The 12,041-nt window shown below is 38.9% G+C and overlaps 1 protein-coding gene across 3 annotated transcripts in view; it reads left to right on the forward strand.

Annotated features, from left to right (window-relative positions):
- Positions 1 to 11,903, forward strand: part of ndrg2 (NDRG family member 2) — a 29,409-nt gene extending 17,506 nt beyond the window's left edge. For all 3 annotated transcript variants that reach the window (XM_028474436.1, XM_028474435.1, XM_028474434.1), the window contains 15 exons: positions 158 to 243; positions 1,536 to 1,577; positions 2,245 to 2,350; positions 2,425 to 2,545; positions 3,336 to 3,398; positions 3,884 to 3,944; positions 4,152 to 4,238; positions 4,323 to 4,379; positions 5,191 to 5,294; positions 5,805 to 5,843; positions 5,920 to 5,971; positions 6,428 to 6,475; positions 6,559 to 6,594; positions 6,665 to 6,716; positions 7,590 to 11,903. In XM_028474436.1, the coding sequence (XP_028330237.1) occupies positions 169 to 243; positions 1,536 to 1,577; positions 2,245 to 2,350; positions 2,425 to 2,545; positions 3,336 to 3,398; positions 3,884 to 3,944; positions 4,152 to 4,238; positions 4,323 to 4,379; positions 5,191 to 5,294; positions 5,805 to 5,843; positions 5,920 to 5,971; positions 6,428 to 6,475; positions 6,559 to 6,594; positions 6,665 to 6,716; positions 7,590 to 7,753 (1,107 nt within the window). In that variant the 5' untranslated portion in view covers positions 158 to 168 and the 3' untranslated portion in view covers positions 7,754 to 11,903. The remainder of the gene's footprint in view (positions 1 to 157; positions 244 to 1,535; positions 1,578 to 2,244; positions 2,351 to 2,424; positions 2,546 to 3,335; positions 3,399 to 3,883; positions 3,945 to 4,151; positions 4,239 to 4,322; positions 4,380 to 5,190; positions 5,295 to 5,804; positions 5,844 to 5,919; positions 5,972 to 6,427; positions 6,476 to 6,558; positions 6,595 to 6,664; positions 6,717 to 7,589) is intronic.
- Positions 11,904 to 12,041: the final 138 nt, after the last annotated feature.

Here is a 12,041-nt window from a genome sequence, read left to right on the forward strand (position 1 = left end):
CTCTGTCTCCTCGCTCTGCTTAGCATTGATTAACGTTCACACACTCACAAAGCGGACACATGCACAGTTTAATCACTGCAGTGTGCGTGCGTGTGTGTGTGCGTGTGTGTGTGTGTGAAAACACAAGACACTCAGTGTGTGTCTGTTGTTTCCTCAGGAGGCGACACCATGACGACCGAGATGCAGGAGATCTCCATCACTGAGGATAAACCTCTGCTCACGGGTCAGAATGATGCTGCCAAGGTCAGAGAAGCACACACACACGTACACACAAACACACACACACACACACACACTGATCTTAAACACAGGACTTTGTTGCTGTGAGGCAGACTATGGAGGTGCTAACCACTGAGCCACCGTGCACCTCCAAATAAATCTAAATAAGCTGAAATGAATAAACTATTCACAACAGCTAAACATAATTTTACCTCCGTCCACCTGGTACAAATGTCTGGTCGCTCACTAACAATGCATTGTTGGTCTTTTCAGAAGCAGTAGGTAGCGTAATCTAAAATTTAGGGTCCGACTTATACAACGATGCGACTTATATGCCAACATTTAGGCCGGCAGTGTTTGTTATTGTAGAGATGGGCAATATTATTGGCCCACTGATATTATTGCTGATAAAACACAAATAAATAAAAAATATTCTTGGTCCCTTGTTTGCACTTCTATGTATACATAAAATACGTAAGATACTGACAATATTCAAGCAATAAGTGACAGATGTCAGTCCCAATGGGAATTTAAAATTTCCTTGATTTTGTGACCAATTTCTATTTAATTAAAGGAAATATTATGTCATGATTTGAGGAAAATTCAAGTATTTTGTAAGACTTTTGAGTGTTTTCTACTAAAAATGACTGCCATATTTGATTACACAATGATTCTCCTGTGGGCTGAATTGAATTCTCTAAAGGACAGCAGCACTCTGTGGAGTTTGCATGTTCTCCCTGTGCAGTGTGGGTTTCCCCTGGGTACCCCGGCTTCCTCCCACAACCCCCCCCCCCAAAAAAAAACATGACTGTTAGGTTGGAGATTGGAGTCTTGAAATTGCCCGTGTGTGAATGTGAGTGTAAGTGGTTGTGTGTCTGTCTGTGTGTTACCTTGCGATGGACCGGCGCAGGGTGTACCCTTGCCTAACACCCATTGATAGCTGGAGATAGGCACCAGCAGACCCCGTGACCCTGACTTCTTGCTAAAAGTCAATGTTAATTTTAGTTGTATGTCACTTTCTTGACATCAGTTGGAGGCCCTCCGAAATCATGGAAAACAGATTGGTTTCTGTAAATCATGTGAAGCATAAAAGATGTAAAATTATTAACAGTTGTTGACTTCATTAACCCTATTTAACATGTTTGGTACAATTTCAGGACATTTTATAGCTAGTAAAGTCATCTAAACAAAAAGAAAACTGACGCCAAATTGCGAATACTGTATCTGTCATGATGTTGGTTGAACTTTAGATGAATCCAAGGCCGTTTGTCGGTTCTAAATTTAAATGTTTAAAGTTGGTCCTCCCTGTCTTCCAGGATGCTGAGCTGGCTGCCCGGATACTTCTGGACCAAGGACAGGTTCGATTGACCTTTAATGGATACATAGATCTGCCAGAACATTATGACATGATGTTCTTGGTTCTTTGTCCTGGTATAAAGTTCTTAGCTCTGTGATAAAGTTCTTTGCTCTGGGGAAAGTTATTTTTTCTGGGGAAACTTCTTGGTTCTGGGGAAAGTTCTTAGTTCTAGGGAAAGTTTTTGGTTCTGTGATAAAGTTCTTAGTTCTGGAGAAAGTTCTTACCTCTGGGGAAAGTTCTTTTTTCTGGGAAAGTTGATTGATCTGGGGCAAGTTCTTAGTGCTGGGGAAAGTTCTTAGTTCTGGGGAAACTTCTTAGTTCTAAGGAAAGTTCTTAGTTTTGGGGAAAGTTCATAGTTCTAGGGAACGTTTTTGGTTCTGTGATAAAGTTCTTTACTTTGGGAAAGTTCTTAGCTGTGGGGAAAGTTTTTAGTTCTGGCAAAGTTCGTTGTTCTGAGGCAAGTTCTTAGTTCTGTGATAAACATCTTGGTTTTGTGATAAACTTTTTAGTTCTGGGGGAAAGTTCTTAGTTTTGGGGAAAAGTTTTTGTTCTCGGGAAGTTCTTTGCTCTGTTGAAAGTTCTTGATACTGTGATAAAGTTCTTTACTTTGGGAAAGTTATTGGATCTGGGGAAAGTTCTTAGTACCAGGGTATGTTGTCCTGTTTCAGGAGCACAGCGTGGAGACACCACATGGCATCCTCCATGTCACCCTGCACGGCAGCCGGACCACCCGTCGGCCGGCCATCCTCACCTTCCACGATGTGGGCCTGGACAGTCAGTAGAACGTTTCGTCTCTTTGCTCCATCTCCGGTATCAAACTCTGCCTCACCTTCATTATTCCTCCTCAGGTAAAAGCTGCTTTTCTACGCTGTTCAAGTTCGAGGAGATGCAGGAGATCGTCAAGAACTTCACCCTTATCCACATCGACGCACCCGGACAAGAGGAAGGAGCGGCCCCCTACCCGGTCGGGTACGACATTGTCTATATTAACTTCATGGGCTTAATGCTAATCTATTCCTAAAAATTATTTCCTAACTCTCTCTAATTCTCTGTCTGTGGTATCAAATCGATTTAAAGGAAGTGCTTTGGTTTTAACTACACATCATTTTCTTTTTTTTATCTCTGAAAGATTATTTCCAAGACTTAGGAAAGACTTACTCTGCAGAATTTCCCCATAATCTGTGTGATTCCACAGGTTGTTTTTACCTTCGGGTCATGTCCCTTTTTGACGTTAGCATTAGCCTCAGTTTGTCCTTCACCGGTAACCCAGTTCTTTGCTCTTTCGCCTGATTTATGGCTTTTGTTTTCAACTCTATTTATATTGAGCCAAATACAAAAAAGTGATTTCATGGCACTCATCACCGTGTGTCAGCATTAGTATATTCTCATTATTGGATTATTGAGAAATTACCTTTAGAATCAGGGTTTAAAGGACCTGCTGTTAGCTTCAGAAAAGCATGGGTTTGTTTGTTAGCATTTCAATTGGATGCTATTAGCATTAACGTCCACGTGTTCTAAAGCTTCTAGCATTAAAATTAGCCGTTTAGCGGCTATTAACAATAAAATAAAAAATAAGATTTTACAGCACAGTGGTGGCATTAGCGGTTGTTCTTGCATAAACAAATGGTTAAACTTGAGTCTCGTGTAAGTCACTCCTTTCACACTTAGCATTCGCGAACGTGACAGGAAGCTAACGTCTTATTCCTCCACATTTCTCTGCGTGAACTTCATGTTGTGGACATTTTTTTTTATGATCTAGATACCAGTATCCGTCCATGGACACTATCGCAGAAATGATCCCAGCCGTCCTGCAGTTCTTCAAGTGAGTGAATGGTGTTTAGATCGTTTTTAGCTTTTTGTTCTTGGCAAATAAGAAAATCTGTATTTTATTTGGAAAAATTCAGTGTGCACGGTTTCTTCGGTGTGGGAGGTGCGAGCAACACACATGCAACAAATGTTAACTAGTTAACCCCATTAAGCATGTTTGGCAGGTAGTTAAACAGTGGCTAATGATGTATGATGAGGGAAAGTCTCTTTGTCAGAGACACTCTTCCTCAATGGGATCATCAGTGGTTCTTAGTTCTGGAAATGTTTTTGGTTCTGTGATAAAGCTCTTTGCCCTGGGGAAAGTTCTTAGTTCTAGGGAAAGTTCTTGGTTCTTAGTTCTTGGGAAAGTTCTTAGTTCTGGTTAGTTCTTTGTTCGATGACTACATTGTTTTCACCTTGTTTTCCATCGATTTCCACTTCCACTCTCTTCATTAGCCTTACGGTTAACGGGTTCTTTGCTGTTTGCGTTGTTTCCGTTAGTTTCCGTACCGTGATCGGCATTGGCGTCGGAGCCGGAGCCTACATCCTCTCCAAGTTCACGGTGAGTCCACTTTCTTTGGTCTGTGGTTTTGAGCCTCATTACAGAAAACATTTCACTCCTTGTTCTCCACATACTGTCTGTGAGAACCGTTAATATTATTGGTTTTGTGTGGCTACTGGACCAATCATTATACTGTGTGCTGAACAAAAAACGGACATAAAACATCCTGAAACAGTCCAATCGTTTGCATGTTTCTCCTCTGTGCAGCTCGCTAACCCAGACGCTGTGGAAGGTCTGGTTCTGGTCAACATCGACACTAACGCTCGAGGATGGATCGACTGGGCAGCGCAGAAGGTGCGTCTGTCCTCTCTGCTCCATTATTTATCTATTTCCCTGATGTTTGTATGAAGGTAGCAATAACTGTGGGTTCTTCTCCAGCTGAGTTCAGTGACACACTCCCTCACAGAGCAGATCCTGTCCCACCTCTTCAGTCAGGTACGTGTCTGATTGTCCACGTACAGTTTCCTCTTTGTATGTGTAAAACTATGAAGATCTGACTTAATGTGAAGATTCTGATGCTAAAATTACTTCTGAATCAAGGGTGTAAGGATAATAAACGATTATTATAATACAGGAAACAGGATTTTGTAGAGAAGGAAGGGGATAAAAAAAGAATAATTAAATGACAATAAAAGCTGGCAAAAAGCCAATAGCACTTATTCCAATAAGTTACAATTTGTTTTCATTTTAAAACACAAGGAAGCAACTTATACAGCGGCGCAGCTTATCTGTGGATGCTTCATCCAATTATCAGCACTATCTACTGAGTGAAAATGGGAATTGCGATCACGTTAAAGTGTGAATCCATGACTTTTAGCCCGAAGTGACCTGTAGCCTGTAGCGACTTATCTCTTGATTTTCCCATAAAAAAAAGTTTAAATCTTCTGTAAGCGACTGATACACCGGTGCGACCTATTGTCCAAATAATAAACAGTTTTGGTGATATTTTTGATTTGTAGAGTGCATATTTAGGTAAACACACACATTAATCTAATACAGTAGAAAAAAGGAAACTACTATAAAAAATGAAACTATTATAAAACCAATCAAATACCTGTGAAAAAGTCGAGGCTTTCACTTTGAAACAATAAAAAGCTGAAACTTGCAAAAAAGAAAAGACTCTCACACAAACTCAGAAATGTTTCTGGTTGTGATTTGATGTTTTTAATCTATGGATAAGTTGGTTTAAAATGTTGTTGGTGCTGATATCTGATGGTAAATAGTTAAATGTTGTTATTTTTTGCAGGAGGAATTGTCGTCAAACACAGACATAGTTCAGTCTCACAGAGACAGAATCTCTAAAGCTCCAAATCTGATTAACATTGAGCAGCTGTGGAAGACCTACAACAGGTAACACACACACACACACACGCACACACACACACACACACACACACACACACACACACACACACACACACACACACACACACACTCACACTCACACTCACACTCACACTCACACTCACACCCACACGCGCACGTCATGCATAAATACCTTTCAATAATCATTTTATCTTTTCTTTTGGAGCCAATAAGTTAAACTACATTCTATAACTGCTTATAGTTACTTTATTGTTGTTTTTATTTCTTCAGTTTAACATTTACATTTTATTTTATTAAGTCTTTTTAAAGGGTTTATTGTCTGGCGTGGTTTACAAGTTAGAGGTTTTTATGTATTTATGTTTTTATGTCATTATTTCTGTTATTTTTACTTATGTTTTTAATGCTTATTATTGGTATTATTAGTATTATTTCAGTTATCATTATTTTAATATTATTATTATTAATATTTAATAATATCTACTTGTAATAAGATTTTTTTTCTCTGACAACCAATCGTATCCGTTCTCCTTTCAGTCGCAGAGACTTAAACATCGACCGTAGCTGCACCTTCAAGTGAGTTTCCTCTACTTTATTATATTATTACGTTTTTATGCTTTAGTCGTTAACTTTGTGTGATGTCCGTCCTCAGGTGTCCGGTCATGTTGGTGGTCGGTGATCAAGCTCCATATGAGGAGGCAGCGGTGAGTCTTTTCAATGCTAGTGGTTTGGTGTTAAATCAGGTGTGTGTGTGTGTGTGTGTGTGTGTGTGTGTGCGCGCGCGCGCGCGTGCGTGCGTGCGACTAGTTCCTGACACATTGACAGACTTACCAGTTGGTGAACTGGTAATCAAGTTATCTTGAGATTAGTTAGATAGTTTCTGACACTAAGAGACTGCCTCATACCAGTAGGTGTTACATTTCGACTGGTGCTTGTGTTATCTTGTGACTGGTTTCTGACACAATGAGCGCTCGTACCAGTGGGTGTAATGCTTTGACTGGTGCTTTTGTTTCTGATGCTTTAGGCACTCGTAGCAATGTGTTTAGTGGTTGGACAAGTGATTCGTTTATCTTGTGACTTGTTTCTGACCCATTTAGCCCTGATCCGAGTTGGTGTTATGGTTGAACTGTATTTTTTAAATATGTATTCTTCTCTTTCAGGTGGAGTGCAACAGTAAACTGGACCCCACGACGACCTCCTTCCTAAAGGTGAGGGAGCATGGGTCTCAGTGAGTATACACTAGTCTTCTTTATTGTCTGTGATGTCATTGATTTACTTTGTCCAATCACAGATGGCGGATGCAGGTGGTCTGCCTCAGATGACTCAGGTGAGACGAGCTGAAAACCTGAAAAATTTCACATTAGAAGAGTTTAGTTAACGTGGATTTGTTTTTACAGCCTGCGAAACTGACCGAAGCTTTCAAGTATTTCATCCAGGGAATGGGCTACAGTAAGTCACACTGAAAAACTCTCATACTCACATAAGATATTTCCTTAAGCAGGGACTTTCAACCTTGGGGTCAGGACTCAGTTTGGCGTTGGGACACTGGGGGGGGTCGCCATATATTTTTTAAAATTTTAGCCCATTTATGCTTATTTTTACCCTTTTTCGGCAACTACACCAAACTTGCCATATTTTAACATATTTTCTTCACTTTTTCTTGCCATATTCTCCTTTTAATGCATTTTTGCTACATTACTCACATTTCTGCGACTTCTCAGTCACATTTCAATGCCTTTTCTTGCACAATTTTTCTACTTTCAAAAGATTTTAGGTACTTATAAACCCTTTTTACCACTTTTTCACCTAATGTTGTATATGTTGACACATTATTGTCACTTTTAACCTATTTTCACCATATTTCATGCTTATTTTTCTCACTTTAACCACATTCGCCATTTGTCACACCCACACTTTGAACCCTTTTTACCACTTTTTCTGTCTGTTTTTGAACACTCTAATTTGCAACATTTAACCAATTCTTGTGGTTTTTAAAATCCCATTTCACCACCTTTTCTACCATTTTTGGTCACTTTTAACCAATTTTATTTCTCATTAAAACAATGATTTACATCTTTAAGATGACTATATACTATGGCCCATATAACAATGCACTTTCTGAATAACAGTGGATATTATTCAGATAATAATAAATAAATGTGGTTATTGCACATTCATAGAACAATGGACGCTAATGCTAATGCTAATGCTAACGCTAACGACTCCTGTTCCATGTTTTAGATGGGTAATGTGCTTCTTCCTTTGATGGATTTGTAAATATTTGGTCAAGCTTGACTTCTTGGTCTTTTTCTCTCTCCACAGTGGCTTCGTCGTGTATGACCCGCCTCTCCCGCTCCCGCACCACCTCCCTCTCCTCCTCTTACTCCATGGACGGCTCGCGCTCCCGTTCCCGCACTCTGTCCCAGGGCTCGCAGGGTGGCCAGATGCCACCCAGCCCCTCCCAGACCATGGAGGTGTCCTGTTGAAGCGAGAGAGAGAGAGAGAGAGAGAGAGAGAGAGAGGGCGACAGCAAGCACACAACGAGTGTGTTTATCAATAAACCACTCCCATCAGGAGCAGAGGGGGAGGGGCTAGATGAGTTGGCTGTCCTCAATATGTAACACATGTAAACCTGTTATCAGCCATAACATTAGGACAAGATTAGAAGGAGAACCTGCAAACCACTCAGCAGGAGGGTGTGAAGTTATCTTTTATCCTTTTAACCATGTCCGAACTACATAAACAAAGACCAAAAGCTTAGAAAAGGACACACCCCTAAAGGGATATGCACACTTTTTCCCCCAAGTGCGTAAAGCTGTTTATGTGAAAACGTAAAATTGTTCTCTCGAGTATGTAAAACTGTTCTATGGAGACATTTAACACTTTTACGACAGCGCCTATCACCTTTATGTGCTCACTTAAAGGTAAAGTTGTTTGGGCATGCACGCTTTCCTTCAATTACAAGATATGCGACACTAGCATCTTCTCTTTACTTCACTTTAGATGTTTACGTGCTTACAAAAAACTTTAAAATGCGTAAAGTTGTTTGAGTGAACACGTACAGTGAGCTGTAAAACTGTACAACAAAAGCATGGAAAACCTTGACGCTAATGCGTAATAACTTTAACTGTTGAAATTAAGGTTTTACAAGAACCCGTAAAGTTGTCGTAAAATTGTTCTCAAAGTGTGTAAAACTGTCGTAACAATTTTGCGAAAGCACCCATTACCTTTACATGCTCACATGTAAAGATAAGTGCTCACTTAAAAGTTCTACGCATGCTTGAAACTTTATTTCTGCTCTGCATCCTCTCAATCAGGTGCTAAAGTTTCTTTAAATTGCGACAGTGTCATATTTTCTACTCACATCACTTGTAATTTAAGCTAGTGTAATACCTTTATGTATAGGTAGCAATAAACATTGTGGAAAGTTTTACCTGCTCTTATGGAACAGTTTAGGCACTACTGTAGAATAATATTTACATTCTCCGTTAAAGGCTTTACACACATTAATAAAGGTTTGAATGTGCACATGAGTGGTTCATGTCCCTTTAGAGGTTCGTAGAAATAACTAATTGAAAGACAAAGGCTTTTTAAAGCGAAGGACGAGGAGATTTTTGGCTTCCATCTGCCTACAGAACCCTTTAAGATAGAGAGGTTGAAGGCTTTAACCAACCAAATAACTCCCGAAACACCATTCTTCATTATGCTGATGATAATGTTGTCTACAATAGAGATGAATACGGTGACACTTTTTAATTATTTAATAATGAGAGTAAAAAAGTATAGGATATATACTTACTACAGTGTGTGTCCACTACTTATGAACTTGTTTTTTTATTCTTCAATTGAGTTTTGTTTTAGTGTCCTTGCAAGGAAGATAACAGCTGCTTATTAGTAGAGCCGTCTGGTCAAGGGAAGCTAATTATAGGAACTACCTTCTCCTCACCAGGTTGTTTATGTCTTCCATTTTGCCCCAGTTTATATACATATTGATATATATATATATATATGTACTGTATATACATATATATATATACACATTTAAAATAAATTAATATTATTTCCCTGATTAGGTTAGGATTTGCTGGAAAGTTTATTGTTTTGTTTCCTAAAGTTTGCATGCCTGTTTTAGCCCCCTGTGAATATGTACTGGAACTACTTTTATTTTGTATTCTGCTGATGATTTGTGTGTTGACTTAATGAGAGTGTGTGTGTACGTGTGTGTTGTTTGTGGAGCGTGTCAACGTGAAGGTTAGCATTACTGAGATGTTGCACAGTAAAACGTGCTTCCAATAAAGTCAATTTTTCTCCAAAACTACTAAGCTAGTAGCATCAGTCGAGTAGCATTTTACTGTTAATTAACAATTTGAAGCTTGCTGGTTGTGTCCTACTGTCAATATACCTGTAGTTGTAAACTAGTACCAGTATGCTAGTATAAGCAAACTAGTAGTTAGCCTATGTTGCTTCTTAGCAACAAGCTAGCTGTGGTATTATTAGCACTCGAGGAGAAGCAAATTCTACATTTAGCCACATTTAGCAAAGTAAGTAATGATATGCTAGCCCCTGGTGTGACAAATGTACCAGGCTTGTAGCGAGTTACGAGTACTAAGCTAGCAGCACACCAATAGTTGAACGCTAGTTGTAGAATTGTGTTACTATTACGCTAGTTACTTACAGCTTGTATCCAGGAGCTAATAGTACTATCAACTATAGCTAGCATATCAGTAGTATGCTATTACCCGACTAATAATAGTGATTGTAAATTACTAGCATGAGACATACGATATTCGACGTTAGCAGGTTTTTAGCATGCTACTTCTGGTATGCTGAAATTGTGATTGCAATGAGATGCTAATATTAGCATGCTATTAGTTGCAGGTTAGCTTCTGGTACATTAGTAGTTGCATAATAGAAGTACAATTTTACTAGCTACTAGCAAGCCACGACTAGCATACTAGTATAAACTCCTGCTATAATAAAACTAAGTAGCATCCTTGTAGTGCGTAAGCTAATTGTTTACTCGTCCACCAGCACAATGCTACTCTAGAATGCTTGCTGTAGACTAGTATTGTTACTATTATGCTAGTTATTCTCAGACAGTGCCAGCAGGCTAATAGTGCAGCAACTCTGACTAGCATACTAGCAGTTGACAGCTACTTGACTAGTAGTCATATATCCAATAAGCTGCTGCTAATATGCTAGGATTCTAATGGTAATCATGACAAGCTACTATTAGTGTTATTGTGAGTAACTACAAATTAGCAACATGCTACCTCTGGTAGTAGCATCTATGCTTCTATCATCTGTAAGCTAATAGCTTGCCAGCTACCTTCCTGCTAATAATATATGCTAATAGTAGCATGCTACTTGCGCTTTAGCATGGCTGGATTTCAGTATTTAGGTGTTGACGGAGAGGTTCGAAGTATTTCAAAACATGGGTTGTAATCTTATCCTCAAATTAAGCCAGCTAGCATACTTACGTTTATGTGCGTTGTGAGAAGAAAAACAACCCAAAGAAACACAACAACAACTTATATTTACTTCCACAAGAATCTGAAGAGACGTGTGTTGGCATGCGTGTGTGAGGATGTTTTTGTGTGGATCTTGAAAGCACAAAAGAGGAGAAAAATGTTTGCTGATAACATGAATCCCCGTGATTAACCAACAACAATAAACAGCCAAATCACTGCCACAAATAATGGGTAAACAAACGTCTAGTTTTACCCTAAGATGAAACCATTAGCCTGTTTTTGTCTAGCCATTGTCTGAGTTTAGGATACAGATTACTGCCAAAACTGAAAACTTTCTTAATGTGAAATACTAAGTGTGAGCATTTTGTAATTTTTGTCTCCATTTATCTTGAAGCCTCAAAAGTTGTTGCCATTCAACGCTAAGCTAAAACTAAGCTAAGCACTGCCCTGTGATGTGTAGCCGTGTGGCTAACTGTGTTTTTGAAAGACCTATATTTGGTTCCAACCTGATTGTTCCCCAAATTGTGTGGTCTGATATTGTACATTATTGCTGCTTTCTCAAACCAGTTGGATGAAGTTAAGTGTGTGACGAGCGAGAGATGACGCTAACATTGACGAATCAATAGTTCATAGCTTTATTGTTAGCTGTTAGAGGCCCACCAGCAAGTTTTTTTCCTCTTGGTTTTAGACTTTTGGCTTTGGCTGATGCTAAAAAACAAAACAAAAACAACAATCAGGCATGGGAGAATTGACGATAGAAGGGATAGCATGTGACGGTTAGCGGCGCAGAAAGCTAAATGAGGCTAGGGGATCTTCTTGGAAAGCTAAGGTGTGATTGTAAATGAATTTTCTCTGGTTTGTCTCTTTTCTTTTTTTAAATTTTTAATCACGTTTTCCTTTCCACTTTATACGTGTGTTATTTTGTTTAATCTTTGTGACGTGTTAGTTTTACCGTCCATAAGTTAGTTAGCGGTGTGCTAGTTCTTGTGTGACTTTTCTAGCGTTAGCGCCTATAAGGGATAATAATATAATTAACAATGAAAGAAAGAGGGAAAAAAATAGATTACAATCAAACTTACTTATGTGGCCAGTGTCTGTGTAACACGATGAACATCCTGAAAAAAAAATGGCAAAGTTAATTACAAATAAAGAAAACTTGATATTACACTTTGGTCTTGTGTCGTTCTTTTTCATACGATTGTTTGAACTTTGTCTGGAAAATGAATTACTTGGATGCTTTGGTAGTTAATTTGTTTAATAAAGTATATTTTTTAGTGTTACTCAACTAATCAAGTCATTGGAA

The sequence above is a fragment of the Gouania willdenowi genome, chromosome 18 (genome assembly GCF_900634775.1).
Source record: "Gouania willdenowi chromosome 18, fGouWil2.1, whole genome shotgun sequence".
NCBI classification, from domain to species: Eukaryota; Metazoa; Chordata; class Actinopteri; order Blenniiformes; family Gobiesocidae; genus Gouania; species Gouania willdenowi.